Source organism: Salmo trutta, chromosome 32 (genome assembly GCF_901001165.1).
Source record: "Salmo trutta chromosome 32, fSalTru1.1, whole genome shotgun sequence".
In the NCBI taxonomy this organism is placed as follows: domain Eukaryota; kingdom Metazoa; phylum Chordata; class Actinopteri; order Salmoniformes; family Salmonidae; genus Salmo; species Salmo trutta.
In genome coordinates, this window is record NC_042988.1 from 4,351,242 (window position 1) to 4,376,296 (window position 25,055).

The 25,055-nt window shown below is 44.4% G+C and overlaps 1 protein-coding gene across 4 annotated transcripts in view; it reads left to right on the plus strand.

Moving 5' to 3' along the window:
- Nucleotides 1–1,389: 1,389 nt before the first annotated feature.
- The window catches only part of LOC115170830 (potassium voltage-gated channel subfamily C member 1), an 89,314-nt gene continuing 65,648 nt past the window's right edge, over nucleotides 1,390–25,055 (plus strand). For all 4 annotated transcript variants that reach the window (XR_003871097.1, XM_029727157.1, XM_029727158.1 and 1 more), the window contains exon 1: nucleotides 1,390–2,007. Coding sequence is in view for 3 of the 4 variants with exons in the window: in XM_029727157.1 (XP_029583017.1) it covers nucleotides 1,390–2,007 (618 nt within the window). In the remaining variant the exon portion in view is untranslated. The remainder of the gene's footprint in view (nucleotides 2,008–25,055) is intronic.

A 25,055-nucleotide genomic window follows, 5' to 3' on the forward strand; every position in this document is an offset into this window, starting at 1 on the left:
CCTCTGCTGCAGAGGATAAGTTCATTAGAGTTACCAGCCTCAGAAATAGGCAATTAACTGCACCTCAGATTGCAGCCCAAATAAATGCTTCACAGAGTTCAAGTAACAGACACATCTCAACATCAACTGTTCAGAGGAGAATGAGTGAATCAGACGTTCATGGTTGAATTGCTGCAAAGAAACCACTACTAAAGGACACCAATAATAAGAAGAGACTTGCTTGGGCCAAGAAACACGAGCAATGGACATTAGACCGGTGAAAATCTGTCCTTTGGTCTGATGAGTCCAAATTTGAGATTTTTGGTTCCAACCGCAAGTCTTTGTGAGACGCAGAGTAGGTGAACGGATGATCTCCGCATGTGTGGTTCCCACCATGAAGCATGGAGGAAGAGATGTGATGATATGGGGGTGCTTTGCTGGAGACACTGTCGTGATTTATTTAGAATTCAAGGCACACTTAACCAGCATGGCCACCACAGCATTCTGCAACAATACGCCATCCCATCTGGTTTGTGGGAGTATAATTAGTTTTTCAACAGGACAATGACCCAAAGCACCTTGAGGCTGGGCGGCAGGTAGCCTAGTGGTTAGAGCGTTGGGCCAGTAATCAAAAGGTTGTTGGATCGAATCCCTGAGCTGACAAGGTAAAAAGATGTTGTCTGTCCATGAACAAGGCAGTTAACCCACTGTTCCCCAGTAGGCCACCATTGTAAATAAGTTAAATAAAGTTTACATTTAAAAAAATATTAAAAAGGGCTATTTTACCAAGAAGGAGGGTGATGGAGTGCTGCATCAGATCACCTGGCCTCCACAATCACTTGACCTCAGCCCAATTGAGATAGTTTGCGATAATTCGGAACGCAGAGTGAAGGAAAAGCTGCCAACAAGTGCTCAGCATATGTGGGAACTCCTTCAAGACTGTTGGAAAAGGATTCCAGGTGAAGCTGGTTAAGAGTGTGCAAAGCTGTCATCAAGGCAAAGGGTTTTTCTTTATTTTCACTTTGATGAATCTCAAATATTTTGATTTGTTTAACACTGTTTTGGTTACTACATGATTCCATGTGTGTTATTTCATAGTTTTGATGTCTTCACTATTATTCTACAATGTAGAAAATAGTATTTTTTTAAAAGAAAAACCCTTGAATGAGTAGGTGTGTCAACTTTTGACTGGTACTATATGTATGTATGGTGCACACATGGTCTATGGTCTATTTGTATTTCAAAGATTTGACCCTCATCTGTAGATTTGACCGTCATGTTAAAAAATCAACACCATACTCCATCCTTTTCCACTCAATATTCTACCCCTCTCTCTTTCCCTCTCCACAGACTCCTCCTCCCCCCTCCCCTTGTGTTCTCTCTCTTTTCCTCTCCCTCCCCCTTTCCCCTATGCTCAGTTCGGTGTCAGTCTCCTCTTTCAAAGGACGCAAGGGTGGGAACAAGTCGCCCAACAAAGCATGTTACAGTGCAGACATGACTTGTCCGCCAGACAGCGAGAAAATCGTAATAAACTGCGGAGGGGTGCGACACGAGACTTACCGCAGCACCCTCAAAACTTTGCCCGGTACCCGCTTATCCTGGCTTACCGATCCGGACGCGTTTAGCAACTTCGACTATGACCCCAAAATCGACGAGTTCTTCTTCGACCGCCACCCCGGCACATTCACGTTCATCCTTAACTACTACCGCACAGGCAAGCTTCACTGTCCCAACGATGTGTGCGGCCCACTGTTCGAGGAGGAGCTCGCCTTCTGGGGCATCGACGAGACGGACGTGGAGGCGTGCTGCTGGATGAACTACCGTCAACACAGGGATGCCGAAGAGGCGCTGGACAGCTTCGAGCAGCCCGAGCCAGAAGAGCCGGAAGACGACCTGGAGCTGACTGCGGACGGAGAGCTCAAGAGGCTGTGCCTGCATGAAGACGGGCGCAAGAGGAGCTGGTGGAGTGTGTGGCAACCCTATTTCTGGAATCTTTTTGAGGATCCGTATTCTTCCAAGAATGCCAAGGTGAGTCCTCGCTCCAGCACGATACATGCTGTTGCGATGCTTGTATTGCGCTCTCTCTCTTTCTCGTTGTCATTTCCTCTTTAAAAAATGTTCCCGTCCCACAAAAGTCTATTGCAGGTGCACTGGAATGTTAAACTGGATTTAGAAGAGGGAGATCCCGCATAGCCTGATGCATATTTAGGCTATATATTGAATATCCCTGACATATTTTATAATGGACGTCATGTGTACAGACTGCAGTCAATGGAAAGTTAGCTGCTATGTCCAAAGTTAATACGATGATGAGGGAGGGTGTGTTCATTGTGTTCTTGTCAGAATGATGGTGATGATCGCTTTGATAGTGAAGGAAAATGAGTTGGAAGAAAAAAAACGTTGACTGTCATAAACGTCGGTTAGGGATTTCCAACAAGCAGCCAACTCAGACAAGTGCTGGTGTGCTTAGAAATTGTTGCCGGTTGGAAATTGACTGTTGTGGCCCAGAGTGCGTTATTTTCTCTATTTTTGTATAAATTATTATATTTAGCACCACAGTACGCTATTACAGTTGTGTGGGGAGACCCTCTCCCATGTACCTCGTTCCCTCTCACGCAGTCACTTGGTTGGTCCTCCATTCCTATACGCTTCTCACCTCGTCCCTCTATCCTTCTCCATTTTTACGCATTATTTCCCCGTTACCACTGCGTCTCGAGCGTACTGCATACCCCCCCCCACACACACACACACACACACACACGCACACACTTTCCCACGCTTGATTAAATTGTCGTTCTTTGTGGACCTCTGGTGCCGACTCCGTCGCTGTCATCGAGTGCATCACTCAATCTAGATTAGCGCATTGTCTCCTCGCTCACTCCCTCGTCTTCCACACTGTTCACTCCCCTGTTGCGCATCTCTCTCTGTCTCCTTGCCTTTCACTCTCTCCATCCCACTTTCACCCCCTCGTCGTCATTTATCTCCTCACATCAATAACTTTGTCGTTTTAACAAGCCTTCTCGTGCTGCGTCCCGCCCCAGTCTATAGGCCACCCGCGTTTTGCGCACCCTGGCCGTGATTTTGGCGCATTTTCAGCAGCTCGTTTTGTAAACTACACGAGTGTCCACTTAGCTAACTCAAATAAAGTTAAAACCTAAATAAATGGAGCATTAATGAATGGAACCATTGTCATGTTTGTGCCCACCACAGAAATGACTTCATTAATTCACCACTGTCCATTCTAATCTAGACCTAAACCTTTGACCATGCTCTCCTGCTGTTTAACCAACCTACCTGTAACCATGGCACTTGTCCTCCCTGCCAATCAACGTCTCTACCTTGTCTACCACAGTCTCAATCTGTACAAGTGAAGGGTTATTTTAGGCTTAGTTAGTTTAGGGTTTTGTTGCCAACCAACATTATGAATGAAAGCTTTGCTTGCCTCTATATGTTGATTGACCAATTGTCAACAGTTGCCTATCAATTGCCTATCTCACTTTGCTTGTGGTGACATACACTAATGGAAAACTGTAAATGATACAGTAATTGTGTATTATCAACAGTAAAATACTTTTCAAATGTTTTACTGCAGCACACCGTAAATGATGGGCATTGTGGGAAAATGTGAGCCGGAAAGAATTGCTATATTTAGAATGGGACTGTAATTCCAATATTTGTTGAAGCTATATTTGTTGCACCCGTGAGTGAGAATGCTGTACCAATTTCACTTGTATGTAGTTATAGTGCCCCTTCAACTTAAAATGCATAGGGGTGTGGCAGCAGGTCTTAAACCTTAGTGGTTGAGCATTTTGCCATGTCCTGTAGTCACTGACCGTTTGGAAGCCTCTAGAAGTGCAAGTGATATAAAACACAAACTATTCATTAATATACTGTAATGTTTGTATAGACTTTACCTAGCAGCCAAAGTGCTTGCACCAATCCCTTGTAATTACAGTAAAATACTGTGAAATACAAACCCTTCAACTCATTTAATTTATTCATTCATTTATTCACTCCGATTACAGTAGCGTTACATTTTTAAAAGTACAAGACACTAAATTTTACGGTATTGTACTGTAAAACAGTACACGCAGTACATGCTTTGATACTGTGTACTGTAATATGAAATACAACATTTCACTTGCCGCTGAGCTGCCTGTAAGCTACTGACAAATTCACGGTAAGCCCTTTACAGTGTAGGCCTAGTCAGTGCAGTTGGCATGCCAGCTATGAAGGTGACATACAGTAGCCCTATGTCACATGTGGCCCTGGAGGTATGACGCCCCAGCGGTTGGTTATTCCCCTTCCATAAGCATTCATCCCTTCAACATGACAAACCACATAGCCCATTTATCTCCAGCATGGTGGCCTTTCCAGTGAAGGCTACCCACTGTTTTCCTTCGAGGTGGTGGGCTACCTGTGTGTGAAAACAGGGACATCAACAGGCCTGCGCCTGTGACAAATGAACAAAGACACATCTGTGTGAGTATTCAGGTAGGACCACGCAGCTGCGGAGATGAGGGAGCATTCATAACCAGGAACTGTTAGCTGAAACGTGTCGACTGTTGAGGATGTGCAGGCCAGGCCCGTATCCTTACCTGTTACAACGGCTCACTTGTGGACACCTGCGCCCAAACACAAATGAACACCTTCACGCAGGTAACACTGAACGCATGGGGTTCCCTGGCAACAGGATGTATGCTATGCTGTATTCTGGCCCAGGCTACAGTAGGCTTTTACAGGTCTCGGCTTGACATAGAAATAGAATTATTAGAACCAAGGTGTTCTATACAGAACACACAGACCTATTGTAGGTGTAAGGTGTCAAGAGAAGGCAACTGAGGGATTCCGCTCTTGATTAAAAATGGGACAATCATCAATGGTCTGTATAGGGCTGATTGTATAGGGCTGGTTGTATAGGGCTGATTGTATAGGGCTGATCGCGTCAGTTTAAGCCTGAGATCTTCGTACACGGAGTGACGTTAGAATATTCACCGTCACACAACAGGCGTCATTTATACCAAAAGTCGTCCTGCAGGGGCGGCTATAGCTCCTTGTCCTTCTAAACGCAAGTCCTTGGTAGAACGGACATTCTGATCTATGCAATGCGGTGGGTTTTTCCGAGTTGTGTATCTGTTCCACTAAGTCTGACTCTATGAGATGAACTCACCTGATTTGATCTTCCTGGTGTGGCTGGCCCTCTACCTGACCTCCAAGGATGCTGTCTTCATGGGAACACAATACTGCAGGCTTTTGTTTCCCGGAGGTTCGTGTTAGAGGGCGCAACGGGCTTAGAGTCGGAGTCGACGTCCTAAAAGGCACCCTATTCCCTGTAAGAGTGCACTTCTTTTGGCCAGAGTCCTATTGACCCTGGACAAAAGTAGTGCACTATAGGGTGCCATTTGGGACACAAACAGTGTGGCAGCTCCAGGTATAGAAGTTGCCCTCGGAAGCAGATCTAGGATCAGTTTATTCTCCTCCAATCCTAACCTTACCCAATAGGAGGAGGGAATGCAAATATAACCTTAGATCAGTGTCTAGGTCCAATGTCACCATACCCCAGAGAGAAATTACAGCTAGGTCTCTTTCCAGGCTTACTCAGCAGGTAGTGCTGCCAAGATAACCCTCCTGGTTTGGGCGTTGAATTTTCCACATTTGTCGTTTATCCCCTCCGACTATAAAGTGAAGTTATTTCAGCTGAATTTTCGAATGCTTGAATGAAATGAATAAATGTAATCGATGTAAGTAGCCCCGATGTCAAATTACTTTTCTAAATCACTTAAAATGAGTTTGTTTTTTTGTCATTGCAGACAGGAGAGGGTAAACACTGGATCGACCTATTGCTGATCAGTGCCCCTCTGCTCTATCATCTAAAAAAACAATCGGGGGCTGTTCATAGAAGTACGCACATTTATTGGGGCTAGTACTACTACTTTCAAAGATGAGGGAGTTTACAGTGTGATGTGCATGGAGAAAATTCCTGGTGAGCTGAAATAACCACTCCATGATTGAGCTTGCATGGTCCTGTCCTGTAGGCTACAATGCTATAGGCCTACTGTGGGCTGATCCAAAACAAGCTGATGCTTCTGAATTGACTTTAGCTTCGCACTGCAGGGTTGATTAGTAACATAGTGTAAAACAAGGGTAAGGTTTATAGCTTAAAACCAGTGGTGTGAAGTAACTAAGTAAAAAATACTTTGAAGTATCTGTACTTTACTTTACTATTTATATTTCGGACAACTTTTACTACATTACATTCCTAAAGAAAATAAATATATTTTTACTCCCATACATTTTCCCAGACATACAAAAGTTGTTACATTTCGAATGCTCAGGCAGATCAGCAATATGGTCAAATTCAAGCACCTATCAATATAACGCATTGTCATCCCTACTGCCTCTGATCTGGTGGACTAAACACAAATACTGCGTTTGTAAATGATGTCTGAGGCTTGGAGTGTGCCCCTGGCTGTCCGTACTTGTACTTTTGTCATACTCTTTTACTCAGGTATGACAATTGAGTACTTTTTCCACCACTGTACCTAAGTACATTTTAAAATCAAATACTTTTAGACTTGTACTCAAGTAGTATTTTACTGGATTACTTTTACATTTACTTGAGTCATTTTTATTAAGGCATCTTTGCCTTTTACTCAAGTATGACAATCTAGTTCTTTTTCCCACCACTGTTTTATAACACAACAGAAGTAAACTGACTAAACTAAACTAAACTGACATATGACTTTGTGTTGTTTGGGAGGGTCCCATTTTGAACTTCATATTGCAAGACATTGTGAAGAGAATAAAGAGGGTTAGCCCAAGTGGGACGTGACTTTACACCACCACACACTTTAGAGGGAAGCGGAAGCACACCCTCACCTGTGCCAAGATGATTCATCCGCCCGGTAGTGGCTGTACTAATGTAACTATAGCAGGGTCGCTACCGCAATAAACCTCTTTCTCTCCTTCTCTCTCTTGCTCCCCCTCCTCGTGCTTAATTGTCTCTAAATATCCATATCCATTTACGGAGACAAAGCTGTGCCGTGACCCAGATTATTGTGTGTTAAAAGAGTATTTTTCTGTCGACTGGGCACATCAAGACAGCGTATTGCCCGGGCTGCGCCTGCATGCCTGGTCTCTGGTTTGGCCTGGTTGAAGAGACTGCATGCAGGGGAAAAAGCGTTAAAATCCGTTCATAGCCCTAAATATCTCAGATAAACCACCCCCTCTGTCCTCCTACTGTCATTCAGTGACTGGATGTTGTAGATGCTTGTGTTGCTGTGTCTTTAATAACAGAGATGTTAACAGAGCCGGGAATGAATGACTGAAGAATGGTGAATCCTTGGTTTCAAATGGAGTGAAATCTAGCTGAATGGCGTGGTTTGCGGGCTTATAAATTAGTGAGTGCAAAAGTGACCTGCATATTACTAAAGGTTTGGAGTATAGTAAAATACCAGGGGCCTCATTTATCAAAAGTGCACAAAACTACTGTAAACCTTGCGTGCGCCATTATTCCCGCTAAGGATGGTATTTATCGTTTTTGAACTTGATGGGAAAGTGTGCATTCTGTATCTCCACGCAAATCTCAGACCATGCGTATGCACACCTAGTGGTCAAAAAAAAACATTTTTGGGGAAATGGAGGTGTTTGATGCAGGGGAATTATAATAATGGTAGGCCTAATGATAAAACAGATGCATTTGCTGTTAATGAGATCGCATAGCAGCAAGTTGCCTAATATATTTATTTTACTTGTACTATATAGGCCTAAATCTTAATTATATTGTAGGGCATGTCTCTCTCTTTCTGACATGACTGGTTTATACCCGCTACACAACAAATATTCATCTTCTATTTAGTCATCGTTATTAGTAAGTAGACCGTGGGCCTATGACAGTATTAGTGGGTTACGGTAGTGCTGTGCGATAGGAGCGCAACATAATAACCTGTTTAATCTCAGATCCTGTAACAAGTATTGATCATGTATTGATAAACAAAATATTGAACAACAAATCGTATTTTGTGTGGGCTGTAGGCAGCATTTACTTTTGAATTGTTCAATAGACAATGAGTCTTGCAGAATGCGCAGCCAGTGTTTGGCACTTGCTATAAGGCGACATTTTTATATGTTTTGAAAAAGTCGTTGCAAATATTAAAACATTCTGCCCACACCTCTACAAAAATGTTAGCAAAATTGCCATTGCGCTGTAGAAACTATCATAGCCCAGTTCCAACATATGCTAACCCCGCAGCAACTGAGGGAGTTTTTGTTACCATAAACCCGCGCTTTCCACGCGGGTTTGTAGCGCTAGTCCATGAACGCGCAAATATAGTATGACTGATTTGTCAACGATAGTATTCAGACCCCTTAACATTTTGTTACGTTACAGCCTTATTCTAAAATGGATTACTTTTTTTTTTTAAATCCTCAGTAATCTACACACAATACCCCATAATGACAAAGCGAAAACAGATTTTTAAGAAATGTTTTCAAACGTATTAAATATTTAAAAAAACTGAAATACCTTATTTACATAAGTATTCAGACCCTTTGTTATGAGCCTCGAAATTGAGCTCAGGTGCATCCTGTTTCCGTTGATCATCCATGATGTTTCTACAACTTGATTGGAGTCCACCTGTGGTAGATTCAATTGATTGGACATGAGGTGCTTCAACAAAGTACTGAGTAATGGGTCTGAAAACGTATGTAAATGTAATAATTCAGTTTTTTATTTAAAATACATTTGTAAAAATTTCTAAAAACCCATTTTTGCTTTGTCATTATGGGGTATTGTGTGTAGATTGACGAGGGGAAAAAACTATGTAATCCATTTTAGAATAAGGCTTTCACGTAATAAAATGTGGAACAAGTCAAGGGGTCTGAATACTTTCCGATTGCACTGTATGTTTGATAAATCCCCATCATTTGTTGCACGTGCAAATTGGTTGATAAATGAGGCCCCTGACTTGTTTGTAACATAATACATGTTGTGGTCTTGTATGGCTCAGTTGGTTAAAGCATGGCGCTTGCAACGCTAGGATTGGGGGTTTCAAATCCCGGCGCCACCCATGCGTAAAATGTGTTCACACTTGACTGTAAATCGCTTTGGTTAAAAACGTTTGTGATATATTATTATATGAATGGTGAGGAACGGAGAGGACAAAAGGGCCCGAACACAGCATTGATTAGGCTACATAATTGACTACAGAGTCCCCCGTTCGGTTTGATAGTGACAAACAGCAAATCGGTTGGGGGTGGCTTATTCTTTGCACGGGGGGTAAATGTCGTCATCGCTCTGCGGCGCCGACAGTGTATCCCTCAACTCTTTATCATATACAACACTCGACTTGTTTTATTATCACGGATGCAGGGGTGTGCGCTGGATTGCTTATTTTCACCTTCTTCCTTCACCCCCCCTACTCTCTCTCGTTGTGCTATAGCGTAGCACTGCGGTGCTGATAGTAGCTGACTTCGCGCCGATTTCTGCTGCAGCGCAGCGGTCTAAAAGGAGAGAAAAGGGAGAGGGGGAGGCGGAGAGATCGGGGGCTGTTTGTGCTAGCCCTTTTAAGACTTCGATCGAGAGTAAAAGCACTAAAGCTATTGTATGGGGTCGCTTTTCCCCTCTTTCGCGTATTTTTTTTTTGTTGCTTAGCCTTGCAATCTTGGATGTGCGTATCCGCTTATTGATTAATCCATATGTCTCCGTGGCTGTCTCCACCAAATGGTGTTATTTGTAAAGCGAAGCCCCCACTTTACGCAGCGAGTTGTGCTGGCTTTCCAACCCCCCCCCCCCCCCCCCCCCAGACACTGAGAGAGGGGAGGTAATGCGGGTAGACGATAGCCGAGTGCCCGCTGTTAGTGGCGATACCTGTCAAGCTCTAGAATGGCTGACTAGTCTCCCTTTTCACATCCTGCCCGTAGAGGTTACCTCCTTTCGTGTACTACGCTTGCGCTGTTTGATTAGTTTGAAGTATTCTGTCATATTTGTGTGTGTGTGTGTGTGTGTGTGTGCGTGCGTGTGCACTGACGGGGGCTCAATATCACATCTCCAGAGAGAAATGAACCCTCGTCCACCTTGTAAACTTCACGAACGACCCTGGTCCAGTTTCACTCGTGTTACAATTACCACACACACACACACACACACACACACACACACACACACACACACACACACACACACACACACACACACTGCTTTTGAGAATGTGCTGCTTCAGAGGTTACCCTAGATATCAGAGGGAGCGCTTGATATTTGATGACAGGTCAGGAAAAAAATCTGTTTAACCTCTGTGTGATCCAGCTCTGTCCATGTCACGCGCATCCTCACGCCTCTTGGCTGACGACACGGTCGGTCGGTCATAGCTTATGTTCCCCTCCCAGATATACCTGCGCTTGTGAGGAAGAATAAATAACATCACCAAAAAAGAAGTAAATGCCTCTCTTTAGGACAAGGCCAAACATACAGCTGAGCGTATAGACCTACCGGTATGTAGTTCTTTGACCCCTGCACCATATTTCCTATATGCACCTATTAGTACACAACACCAACAACATCCTGCAGGTGAACAGTTAGCCTATTCATTCCCCTATTTGCTATGGATGAGCAAGTGTTTAATAGACTTCATGCAAGTTAAGTTAATAGGCTAACTATTAAATACAACTCATTTAAGTCCCAATATTTCACACAAAGCAGGCCTGCAGTCTGTAGTAGGCCTGCAGTCTCCCCCCAGATGCCACATTTCTAGGCCTATGGTGCTTCTAGGTTATTAGTGCTTATTGGTTATTAGGGCTTTTTTAAATGACCCACTGCCCATGATTTATCCCGTTGTGTATATTATGTAGGCTACGTGGCATGCTATGGCTATTTTGGTCAAACGATATGAGTAGAGCCCGTCATTTGAGTCTAAATGAGCAGGTAGAAAGGTGAGTAGGTAAAGCAGTAGAGGCGAGAAACGATGGAGACTAGCAGGCCCAGGCGGAACAGTCTGCTGAAATGCAGTCCTCTAGCACAGAGATGGGCAACTCCCGTCCTCTGGGGCTTGTCGTACTTTTGCCCCAGCCCCAGTTAACACACCTGACTCCAATAATCAACAAATCACGATTTCCAGTTTCTAATGCAATTCGTTTAATCAGCTGTGTTTGCGAAGGATGGAGAAAACGTTTGGCACAACACTGACCCCTGCGGCCTGGCTTTTCCATCCCTGCTCTAGAACCGGACAGCTCCACCCACACCTTCTGTATTTCAGCACTGGACAGCGGCAGTCTGTTGGCCTATTTCAGCACTAGACAGCGCCTAGATCTCTCCCTTTTACTACTTTACTCGCCTTTCTACTCGTGTGAACTCAAGTGTCTGACTATATAATGGCTGCTCTTGCGATCTTACTTTGCAGCAACCTATTATGTTACAACAATGCGACCAGACAAGTTGGTGTCACTTATAGCCTAGGTCTACTCAGTGTGTCGATTGTCGAGGACGCGTTAAGGTTGAGTTATATCATTCAGTTCATGCTGCCGGTCTCGAACTTCTCTGACTGACTCAACTCTCTCAGGTCTCATTGTCTCCATAAGACACGTCACTGAGGGTCAAGGGAACATCTCGGCAAAGTTTATTCTATATTGATCACTTTGTGTTGTCCAACTCCAGTCCTCGTGTATCCCCAACAAACTATTAGCCTAAAATAAACAGTATGGTCTATTATACGTTTAGGGGCATCCGTTTTCCCAATGTTAATGGGCACACCCCCGGAAACTGTTAAAAATTGGCTAGCCTACTGCATGGCACACGCATAATACTATTCACCCAGGAATCAACTCACTGGTGACGTGGCCGTAGAGATCAAGAGCAAACACGTGTTTGATGACTTTGATGTGACGTGTTCCACTTTTTTTTAAACGGGGCTAAATCGTTCTTGTCTCGGTGTGGCGGTTGTCTCTTTCTCTCCCCAGGTGTTTGTAAACAATCTGTGAATAGGGGACCCGGGTGCCGAAAATAAACCGGCGTGTGTGAACTAGATTCCTTTGTACTGTATACGTTAAAAGTGTGTCGTGCGCACTCCGACAGACTTACTCGCGCGCATGCTCGAGCCGGCAGGGATCTCACCTTTCCCCGTCGGCAGTTTTATTTATCACCAACCGGTATTTGTTGTGGGTCCTCTGCGGAGGCATTGGCCACTGGGAAACCTTTCATTTCCAGGCCGTATTGGTCTGTGTGTGGCCGATTTTAAATGCTGCTTCTGCTGCGGATTGCCATTTCTGTGTTGTTCTTTATTAAATGTAATGTGACAGAGTAGCCTATTCGGAGGCTTGTTGACATTGCGTGAAAACACGGTCTCAAATTTCCTTGGGCATACAAATGTTGCAGTCCACTCCTTTTACACCACTTTGCCGTTTTTCTGCTAAGGTTTCTGTTTGGCTGGATCCTATTTGTGATTCTGTCCTTCAACCCCCCCCCCCCTCCTCTTCTACCTCTAAATATAGAAAGGAAAAGGGGAGATGGGCTGCATCTTTCCTCCTCTTCCACATACTGACACGCACACCCCTCTTCCCCATACTGACACGCACACCCCTCTTCCCCATACTGACACGCACACCCCTCTTCCCCATACTGACACGCACACCCCTCTTCCCCATACGGACACGCACACCTCCCCCGGTGGTTTTCGCTGGATGTTACTGCACCTCCGTTGCACATTCCCATGCAGCAGAGTGCTTTGCAGAAGCAACCGGCCACCGTGTGCATCAAAACCGCCCGTGGTTCTCTCCCCTTTCTCTTTTCTTTTACCGATGTGCGTGCTGCCCGCCCTTAGCGGGCGGTTACTTGGCTTCCCTTACACAGCGCTGGCTGGTTTGCAGCGTGTACCCCAGCCACATTGTTTTCGCCCTTGTCGTCGTCGATTGTACCTGCTCGGAGTGTTTCGTGTGAATTGCATCTCCACTGCGGTGGCAGCGGGGCCCCTCCGCGGGGAGAAATGCGACAAACGTCGGGGGAACTGAACGCTTTCAGCGCCGGTGTTCTCACATAGGGCCCAATCAAGGGGGCTTTTGAATAAAATAAATAAAAAAGCTTCGTTATTTGTTTTAATTAATTGAACCGTTTTTTTTAACATGCATGATAGATAATCTACCTACTGGTCACTTTATGTGTAACCTGTTTTTGAAGTAATCTAATAAATAAAAAAAATGTCATTTATTTACAGGCAGAATGCAGACCATGGACTGTATGTAGGTTTATGTTTGAGGTAGGAATCATATAGGGTTTTGACCCTGTGTTTCCCATAACAAGATTCTGTTGTATAGGGAACAGGCAATAATAGTATGCTATGGTGCTGCACCACAAAACTTTGAATTTTTCTCTTCCAGAATTGAGTAGCGGCAGGGACCACCTCCTATTGCCTTTTTTGTGACACACACACACACACACACACACACACACACACACACACTTTCTCTCTGTGTCAATCCTTGCATCATCTAATTTTGTACCACCCCCTTATGTACCACCCCACACATCCTGTTCCTCGGTGTCCTTTCAGTTCATAGGGGACTGTCCCCATTCAAACACTTTAAACATGCATAATTCCATCCTTCTTTCAGTTAGTCAGGGACTGGCCCTGTTCAAATATTTAAAATATGCATCCTTCCATCCATCCTTCCTTCAGTAAGTCAGTATCTGGCCCCGTTCAAAAACTCGCAACATGCATCCTTTCTTCCTTCGATCAGTTAGTCAGGGACTGGTTCCATTCTTAAACTTTAAACATGCATCTTTCTGTCTTCCAATCATGCACATCAGTAATAACCTTGAGAAACAGCTGAAAGGAAGGAGGCAGTCTGAAACTATTTGAACCGTGCCCAGGAGTCAATGTCATCATAGCCGTGCTAGCCCACTGAGCTAAAGACTTGGCGTTTGCCTCTGCGAGCAAACACAAGTCTCTAAGTCCCAGGCAAGGTGACTTGTGTCACTTGAGTTTAGTTTGGCAAAATACCACCTCTCCATTCCCCTGATAGGGGACAGACAGAGGAGAGCAGACTGCCACGGGGTGCTGCAGTGCGTGCAGATGGATCTTCCCACTGGGCACACACTGGATGAATCAAAGTAGTTTGAACGTCATTCGTCCATTTACTGTGACGTGGAGTTAACATGGAAAATACATCGGATTTGAAAAAAGTCATCAACCAGTAATGTTTTTCATCTCATTTCAACCAGCGTTGTAAACATTGAAATGAGGGTGAAACTTCAACTTAAATACATTGACTTAACCTGACTAGCAGGTTGTTACATCAATCTCATTTCAAACATAATTACAACTGTGTACGATGAAATCGCCTTGACAATTCCACATAGAAATATATTCAATATATATTGGGTGGTTGAAATGATGTTGAATTTCATATTTGATAAGACATATGCTACTTGACCTTGTTTCTCGATGTTGATAGTAAAATGGTATGTTTTGAATCAACGTCATTGTTTCAACGTCGTGCCATCAACCAAAATAGAGGTGCATTGAAATATAGTGTGAAGTCACAGTCCAACGATTCCTGCCTGAACAGTGACTCCTACTGGTGCATGAGGGGTGAATGCATTTCAGCGCGAACAAGTTGACCGTCCTGATGCCTACCTCTATGAACCCTACTTATCTTTGGAAGCAAGCTGTGTTTGATCCAGCTGAGCGTCAACACGTTCAGACATGGATTAGCTTCCGTACTCATCTGCATAGACTACGTAAATAACGTTGACTAGTTGAAATTAACTCCTCTAACTTTTCCCGCGCAGGCTGTACGTGAAAGTCAATTGGAGTGAGGTTGGGTTTACGTAGGATACATTAACATCTGATTTGCCCAGAGGACACCATCGTTTAAATACAAGTCAATGTATTTTAGTTGAAGTTTTACCCTAATTTCAATGTTTACAACGCTGGCTGAAACGAGAGGGAAAACAATACTGGTTGCGAGCTTTTTTTTCCAAATCGAATGTATTTTCCACGTTGATTCGATATCACAGTTCGTTGACAAATTACGTTGAAACAATGTTGATTCAACCAGTGTGCGCTCAGTGGGTTGGCTCTGGTCACTTTATGCCTTAAACAGCTGATTTCTGATCAGATCTAACCAGAACCAGTTAGATAGAAACATTTTTAGAAGTAGCCTAGGACCAGTTGAGATAGCCCCCGATAAGTTGTTACGAAAGGATTTCAGGTCAAGGGTCAAGCCAGTCATACAGGCTAGCTAAGGTATAGTACTAGAGTTCTAACTTGTTAGAGAGACACTCAAGCAAACTCTGAGTGAACTTGATCCAGTATACTTCAATGTGAGATGATGTGTTGTAGTGTTTGACCTGATTTTAAAAACCACCACGGACTGTAATATTTGCCACATAAAAGGTAGTTTGGGCGTTTTTTAGTGTGTGCAAATGTTTTATTTTTGTTCCTTTCAACTGCCTTTTAATTATACTCATAGGAACCATTATAGAGATTGAATTGATCATGTGCTTTTCATTGAAAAACAATGTATTATTATCGAAAGGAGAGGTAGCAGCCAGGGCGTGTGTTCATGTGACATAGTGCTTGTGTCCCGCTGGTCTACATCCTCTGGGGGAAGGGGTAGAGGTAGGGTTGGGAGGGTGCCTTTCCTGTTGACCCTGAGGGAACACTCTTTCCCCTTGTGTAAAAATGGCCAATTTGGCACAGGACAGGGGTTGAAAAAACCTAACACTTAAACACCATCTTTCCCTCCCCTCTTTCTCTTCTCTCTTTCTCTCCCCTCCTCTACTTCCCTTTCCCCTCCCCTCTTTCTCTCCCCTCTTCCCATCCAGTCTTCCCCTCTACCACTCAGTTCCCCCTTTTCCCCCTCTTCCATTCTTTCCCTCCACTCCCCTCTTTCTCTCCCATCCTCCACTCTCGCCTTCCCCTCGTCTCCTTCTGGTTATAGGATGGTGGGATGATTCTCATCCTCCGGAGAGAGAGAGAACTGGAAGCTTTTGGAGATTTGTGGGATTTGTCAGGCAGATGTCAAATTCTCCTTACTTACGGCCCTGTATTAGCCTCTTCACGTAGCCCTACAGGGCCCAGTTCAATCAAAACTGCTAACCAGGTTTCCGCGGTCAAACAATGATGTGGCGAGACTACTTGAATTGTATTGATTTGACACTGGAATTGTATATGTGTATTGATACACTCATTAGAAACAAAATCAATATTTTATGAACGTATCAATGAACGTCAAGTAGGCCATATCAAACACAACAGCTTCCCATTTACCACAAAATGGTGGAAAGTATTACCCCAGTTTCCCCTATACAATGCAAAGCACCTTGAGTTTGAGGAAACTGTTGAGTAATCTGTACTGTAAACACAAATCATGACCATTATAATGCAGCTGGAAGTGTACCATGTGAGGTGCTGCTGAAAAGGCCAGGCCTTGCATCTTTGATTAGTATTTATGGATCAGTGGAGATAAGTGAATGGCGTCTGGATTACCAGTGGAGAAATGACACAGGAGTAGAGAACAGTTATTGTGGCCAAGCCATTTGGGTGTGAGGCCCACCTAGTCGAATCGAACATTGCCTAAGGTACAATGAATTGACAAGTGATACATTACACACACACACACACACACACACACACACACACACAATAAACCTCTCCGTCAATCTCTATGCACCACGTCGATAACATGATGATTTCGGTAAACCCTCTGTGTGTCCACGATGTTGAAATCCCTGGTGGCACTTTCCAGGCAAAAACAGAGCGTATCGATATGTGTGCATGTATGTGTGAAAATGTGTGTTTGTATGTGAGAGTGTGTGTGTGTGCGTGCGTGCGTGCGCGTGCGCACTGCAGAGAAGAGGTCTGTGAGAGGAGGGAGACTCATGAAATGATGATGACGGTAATGCTGCAGAGCTCCGTATAGGGGAGGGAGAATGAGAGAGAGAGAGAGAGAGAGAGAGAGAGAGGGGATGAGAGTGGAGAGAGGCTGGCGGGAAGGAGGAAGAGAGAGAGAGAGATGCGGCGGAGCAAGAAGGAAGAGGAGGAGGCGAGGGCCCAACGCTGCCTGGTAATGAAAGAGGGGTGATTTGAGAGAGGAATGAAGGAGAGAGCAGCAATGGAGGGACAATCCTGAGCTTAGCAGTATCAAAGCACCTCAGGCCACAAACTGCTGGGGAAAAAGCCTAGACGTGCAGAATAAAGGTGAATGGACAGACAGGGATACAAGATGAGACAGAGAGAGAAGGAAGAGAGAGAGATTTGCAAAGAGGGATGGAAAGAGATAGTTCTGCATTTTAAAATCTCTCTCTCTCTCTGTCAAAGTGTGAAGCGTGGGTACATTTACCAGCCAACCCAGTCAATCTCTGGGTGGACCTGTCTCTGACAGTTTGGACCCAGTTGGCCCGTGTGTGTGTTGTATTTCATGACAGAGAAGATCCCAGTGTGTCTTTGTGGAAGAGCGGCTGCTCCGCTCTCTGCTGACTGTTCCTGTACAAATACAGACGCTATGACTCAGTGCCCAGAGCCTGTGTGTGTTCATTCTCTAGGACAATTAGGCTTTTCCCCCATGCAGTGTGTGTACTTTACTACAGAACATATGTGTGTGGAGTGGTTGATCAAGTGTTGGAGATAGAGAGAGAGAGTACAATAAGGGAGAAAACTGTAAAATACTGAGTGATGTGAGGGCACAGAGAGAGAGAAGAGAGACTGACAGAGGGAAAGAAGGAGGGAGGGAGAGCAGGAGAGGAAAGGCACATTTGCAAGGACAAACATGCATAGTGCACTGCAGTGATCAGGATTGAATACTAAGCAGAAAAAATGCAATGCCTTCTCTTTTCCTGGTTTCACCTCAATGGACAGGGTGTGTGTGTGTTCCGGCCAGAGAGGGAGGGAGTGTGCGTGGGTGTCTGTGTCCGTCTGCATGTGTGTGTGCGAGAGTAAGACCAGTTGGTGTGTGTGTGTGTATTCCTGCGTGTTTATGGCTTCCTATTGCACTTACTGTACTTTCCACAGTCTAATGCACTGGAATACAATGTACACGATAAGCACTCTCTAAGACTTAGGGGTTAGTGCTCTACTTACCTGAGGCAAACATTACCCTCTATACTTCACTGTTCTTCAAGAGTTTAGCTACCTGAAGCTAACATTACTTCACTGTTCCACTTTGTTTTCAATAGAATTCCTATGGTGTTCCCATCCCTCCATCCTTCCAAACCTCCATCTTTAAGATGTCCTAATTTCCATGATTACTCCCAAGGCTGCTGGGCTTTTTCTGTTCCCAGTCCCACATGGGAGCATCTCCCTCCTCTTCCTGTCCTTCTCTTCCTGTCCTTCTCTTTCTGTCCTTCTCGCTCTCTTCCTTCATTTGTCCGCTCTTCTTCTTCGCTTCCTCGTCGCCCTCCTGCCTTTTCTTCTCATTCTCTCTTTCTTTCTGTCTGTCTTCATCTCTCCATCCGTCACTCGGACTCTCTCTCCCAGTGGAAACGCGTGTCCACTTCTAAGGGCTCATAATGTTCCCTCCTTAGGGACGATAGGAAGTAATGTCCACTTGGGTGTTAAGATGTCTCCACTGACTTCTCTCCAGGAATGAAGTCCTTTTAGGACACAGGGACACACTCAGACCAAACGGGATATGTGAGAGTTCATTCCACTCTTTGGTAGCATCAATGCCCACTCCTCAGGGCATGGGGATGTTCTCTCCCTATGTAGGGTACACTCTAGTCCCTGGTTAGTGAGGACTGAGCAGTAGTGTCATTACTGTTGAATGAGCTGGTTATATAAAAATGGCCTGGGTGTGTGGGACTGTCTCAACATCTATATGTCTCAGTGGGCACGGGCAAAATACAGTATATGGATCAGGGAGGGAGGGAGAAAGAGAATGGAGTGGGGGAGAGAAGAGAGAAGAGAGGCAGGAGGGGGAGAGAGAGAGAGAGAGAGGTAGAAAAGAGAGGGGAATGAAAGTGAGAGCTGGAAGAGAGAGAGTGGGAAGAGGGTTTGCTTGTCATTGGGGATGGTTCGAAATGAACAGAATGGGGACCAGGAGGAAAATGTGGGAGGGTCATGATTTTTCAATATCAGTCAAGGAGAGGGTTTCGTATTTAAAAAAAAAATCTAGTCCAGGGGAGGGTCATGTATTTTGTAATTGATGAAATTTCAATATTTCTCAGTGTTTTTAGAATGAGTTGCTTAGCAGGCTTTTGTCGACGTGTGCCTGATGCCGCCCCTAATCTCTGATTCTTCGCTGGGCGCGCAATATCAAGTGCACCTATATGGGCTAGGCTGCAGGAGCACAGAGCAAAGTTATATTTATAAGAAAATGTACTTCCTTCTTTTGCGCTGCTGGGAACGGCGTAATTGAAACTAGGCTGCCATGCTCTTGCTGATCGAAACCTGTTGGCTGTGCTGTGCAGCTTTTAAAGCGGCAGTTCAGGAGGAGAGTCAAAGGCTTCTTCCGAAATGGGTATATATTTATATCCCCCCCCAAAAAAATTCTATACCGTGCACGCAGACTGGTTTATTCTGTTCAGTTTGAGAGGTGTAACCGATGTGAAATGGCTAGTTAGTTAGCGTGGTGCGCGCTAATAGCGTTTCAATCAGTGACGTCACTCGCTCTGAGACTTGAAGTAGGGTTTCCCCTTGGGTTGCAAGGGCGTGATGGGTAACGATGCTTCGTGGGTGTCAGTTCTTGATGTGTGCAAGGGTCCCTGGTTCGACGGAACCAACACTGTTACAGAGGGAAAGTGCGAAGATGAGAAGGAGGACCGGAAGTCAACTTTGATAGCTTGCTGCTACTATAATTGATTTGATAAACAATATGTTTCTTGCCCATGACGGAACTATACTGAACAAAAGTATAAACGCAACATGCAACAATTTCAATGATTTTACTGAGTTTACAGTTCGTATAAGGAAATCAGTCAACTTAAATAAATTCATTAGGCCCTAATCTATGGATTTCACATGACTGGGAATGCAGATATGCATCTGTTGTTCACAGATAAAAAGTAGGAACGTGGATCAGAAAACCAGTCAGTATCTGGTGGCCACCATTTGCCTCATGCAAATGAGGGTCACACCAGAGTTGATCAGGCTGTCGATTGTGGCCTACAGAATGTTGTCCCACTCCTCTTCAATGGCTGTGCGAAGTTGCTGGATATTGGCGGGAACTGGAACACACGGCGGATGAATGGCACGACAATGGCCATTCAAATTGCCATCGATAAAATGCAATTGTGTTCATTGTCCGTAGCTTATGCCTGCAGTACCATAACCCCACCTCCACCATGGGGCACTCCGTTCACAATGTTGACATCAGCAAACCGCTCACCCACACGACGCCATACACGTGGTCTGCGGTTGTGAGGCTGGTTAGACGTATTGCCAAATTCTTTAAAACAATGTTGGAGGCGGCTTATGGTAGAGAAATGATCATTAAATTATCTGACAACAGCTCTGGTGGACATTCCTGCAGTCAGTATGCCAATTGCACGCTCCCTCAAAACTTGAGACATCTGTGACGTGTTTTGTGACAAAACTGCAGATTTTAGAGTGGCCTTTTATTGTCCCCAGCACAAGGTGCACCTCTGTAATGATCATGCTGTTCAATCAGCTTCGTGATATGCCACACTTGTCAGGAGAATGGATTATCTTGGCAAAGGAGAAATGCTCACTAACAGGGATGTCAACACATTTGTGCACAAAATCTGAGCGAAAAAAAAAAGCTTTTTGTGCATACAGTATGGGACATTTCTTTTTATTTCAGCTCATGAAACATGGGACAAACACATTACATGTTGCATTTTTATGTATATTTGTTTTGTATATTTATCAGCGACGCTGAGATATTGACCTCACAATAATCGCTAATTTGACTAACTTGGATTGGGGTGCTGAAACCGTCAAACGGTAGCCGTGGCACAATCAACCAGACGGCTCATGGTGCTGCATCCCTCACTCTAAATAGCCGACCCCTGTGTCTGTGAAGTTAAAACCAAGACTCGAATTGAGGGGGGTATGAGTGTGCTATAGGCTTACCTTTGGTTTAAGAATATTGTTTTTGTTCCAGAAAAGCATAGGCCTACCCCTTTGTTCGCTTAAAGGGATCCTTCAAGGATTTGGACAATGAGACCCTTTATCTACTTCCTCAGAGTCAGATGAACTTGTGCGTACCATTTGTATGTCTCTGTGTCCAGTAGGAAGGAAGTCAGAGAGAGTTTCACCAGCCAATCCCAGCGCTAGTTAACGACTTCCTTCAAACGGCACACAGAGACATAAAAATGGTCTCCACATGTTCATCTGACTCTGGGGAAGTAGATACATGGCCTCATTCCCCAAAATCCCCAAGTAAGATTTTGTAGAAAATAAAACGAATCCGATGATATGAAGTGATCTATATTAGCGCTTTGGTCCTTGATGCTTTATGCTAGAAACAAGCTGTAAAAAAAACCTGGGAAAGAAGAGACTTTGAATGCATATGCGGAGGTCTTTGTTTAGCTTCTATGACATTCATTGGCTGAGCTACAACTTTCTATAGCGGAGGAGACAAAAATAGACTTTGCTTGGGAAGTAATCTAATTCTGTCGCTATCAATTGATTGAGCTATTCACTTTCTGTAGGATAGACGACGTTTAAACCCAGACAGCTTTTAGGGAAACACTTGTGACCTTCTCTCGTTTGTTTAAGCCACGGAAGAAGAGTAGCCAGCAGTTAAAGCTGTAATTTTTCTGCGTCTGTAGGCCTACTCTGTCCGGGGTGGAAAGGTAGGCCTAACTTTTGAAAGTACCATGCTCGGATTCATGACGAAGTCTCCGATTTATTTAGTTGCAAACAGGGACAGTTTCATTACAAACCAGACACGATGATTTGGCATTGGAGAAATAGGAAGAGATGAACGCACAGGCCTTTCTCTCTGTCCATTCTTAGCCTGTCATTTTTGTAATTTGTGTGGTATTAAAAAAGATTCTGCTAAGGTCTCCGGTCATGTGAAATGACGTAGAATTGCATGGCATTTTTTATAAAAGGCTTATTTCTCTCAGACCTGCAAATACGATGATAGATTCACGCAATGCTTTTATTATAAAGAAGATAATTTCCGCCCTTCTCTATTACCACAGCGGTTTGCAAAACCACAACCTTCTGGCCCGGAGCCCTGTGCTATCAAAACTCCTGCATTGCTATCAAAACTCCTGCATTGCTATCAAAACTCCTGCATTGCTATCAAAACTCCTGCATTGCTATCAAAACTCCTGCATTGCCATGTAATGCTTACAGGACGAGGATCAGCTTCTAAAACTGCATATTTAGTCTCTGGTCCATCCTAGAAGTGAGGGTAAATGGTAGGCATGTTTTCTGTTATCCAATTTATGTTTTAATTATTATTTTGGGTATAGGGGATAGTCACTTGTTTTTTTATTTTCAGGGAAGGTTTGGTTAAAGTATATTTTGCTGAAGGGAGAGCCTGTCGTCAAACTATTGTCTTCTACATTATGTATTTGACATTCACTTAGATAATTCGAGTTTATCCGTATTTGCTTTTGACGGAAAGAGAGGGAGAAAGAAACAGAGAGGGAAGAGAAGGGGGGAGGGAGAGGGGGGGAGAGAGAGGAAGATAGAAAACGAGAGGAATAGAGAGATATACGAAGAGAGGTGGGAGAGGAATATATATATATATATATATATATATATATTCACACACACACACACACACACACACACACACACACACACACTATCCCCATGCTATTAGTTATGAAAGTTTAGACACTTTAATGATCCATGCGAGGTTGATGTGTGTAGGGCAAAGTGTGCAGTGCACAATACACATTGCATAGTGTGCCGTCTGTAATGGAAAGTGGTGTATCGCAGACCAATGAGATGCTAACCTTTTCAACAGCACCAACAACAGGGAAGTGGTTGGTAGCTCACCAGAATGGTTGTAGAAGTGTTAAGAAACATGTTGATATGCTGAATCTGACTGGGCTGGAGGGGTGTACACCCTGTGGTCTCTAGAATGACACCTATTTGCTATTTAAAAATGTGTGCACTATTAAGGGAATAGGCACCCCACTGGCACCCTATTCCCAAATGGCACCCGTCGTGGAATAAGGGTAGAGAGAGGTTATCACTGGGGCTCCAACTAATAAGACTATTAAGACTCATTCAGCTCCAATTTGCCACTAAGTCATGTTTTGATATAAACTCCTGTACATTTTTCCTGGTCCAGTCACATGGTCAGAAGAGATATAACAGGCTATAACTGTCCGGGATCAGAGTTTTCCCTGGCCTTAGCCTCATTTGCCCCATCCATCCATCCATCCATCCATCCATCCATCCATCCATCCATCCATCCATCCATCCACCCCCTCCTCCACTCTCTCTCTCTCTGGCCCAGGACAGGGACCAGCTGCTGGGCCGCTGGGGTTCTCCTGGCCCCTGGCCCCTGTGGCTCCACCACTCTGTGGCTTTGTAGCTCTGGCCAGTTTCCACTCCCTCTGGTTTGCTGAGAGAGAGAGAGAGAGAGAGAGAGGTGAGGGGGGAGCGAGAGAGAGAGGTGAGGGGGGAGCAAGAGAGAATAAGAGAAGCATGGAAAGAGTGAAATAGAGAGAGAGAGAATGAGAGAGCGAGAGAGAGGGAGCGTGTAGGATATATTTGTAACATTTATTTAACCAGCTTTTATTGGCACTATTCAAATCACACAGGAAACAGAATGAGCAAGATGCTAAGAGAGAGAGAGTCAAATGGGAGAATTCGAGAGGGAATGAGACAGACAAAGAAATAAAGAGAGCGAGAGAGAGAGAAAGAAAGCGAGAGAGATAAATGTATAGTCAGAGGGAGAGAGAACACGAGAGAGCCAGAGAGGGAGGGAGAGCTGGCTGGTATGGTGCACAGTATGTCTGTCCTAACCTCCTCCCTCCTCCAGATGGCTCTGATGCTGCTACTGATGATGCTGCGACTGGTCCCTGCGTCTCTCTCTCTCTCTCTCTCTCTCTTACCCTGCTCCCTCTCTTTTCTTTCTAGCTCTCTTTCCCTTTCTATCAAATTCAAAGGTCATTATTGTCATGGGAAACACATGTTTACAAAGCAAGTGAAGTCGATAATAAACAGGAAACAAATGCAAAAGTTCCACCGCTCTCATTCGCTCCTTCTCTTCCTCACGCACTCCCTGTCACAGTTCTCACTCTGTGTTCCTCTCACACGTTGATGCTATTCATATTATCCCCCCCCTTCTCTTACACACTCTGGCTCTCGTTCCTCGCTCCTCCCCTCCTCTTGCAGGGTCTTTGTATTTCACACACCATCTCTATGCTTTAGTGGGATTCTCTCTCACGTAAAAACACACTCAAACACACACTTCTCTGCTTGGTGTGGTGCATTCAAACATACATACGCACACACACACACACACACACACACACACACACACACACACACACACACACACACACACACTCTGACTGATTGCTGATCAATAGAGAATGCGTTGGTGACCTCATGCACATTAAAGTGTCAGTAAGAGGCAGGTGGGCAGAGCCTTGCTGTCAATCATCGGTCACATCCCACACTAACAGCCCCTCCCACCACATAGGCCTATACCTCACAGTACGTGGAAGTTACTCAGGGTCAGATATTCTAACATCTCTCTTGTAGTTGAGGTTAGAGTTAGTGGTCAAGAAATCTGATATTAGATGTGTGTTTTTTTTTTGTTAGATTAACTTAGAATCCAATACTGTCCAAAATATATTGTTTTAAAACTACTACCACATGGATATCCCTCTACACATTCTGGACACGGAGCTGTGTTGCCTTCGTATTATGATGTGCAAAATAAAGCAGATTATTTCATTCTGGTTGAAGCAGATGATGTCACAGTGGTTTACACCCCACACCCCTCTCTCTCTCTCTCTCTCTTCCACAATGCATGGTTTATATATATATATATCTCTCTCTCTCTCTCTCTCTCTCTTCCACAATGCATGGTTTATACCTCTCTCTCTCTCTCTCTCTCTCTCTCTCTCTCTCTCTCTCTCTCTCTCTTCCACAATGCATGGTTTATACCTCTCTCTCTCTCTCTCTCCCTCTCGCTCCTCTCTC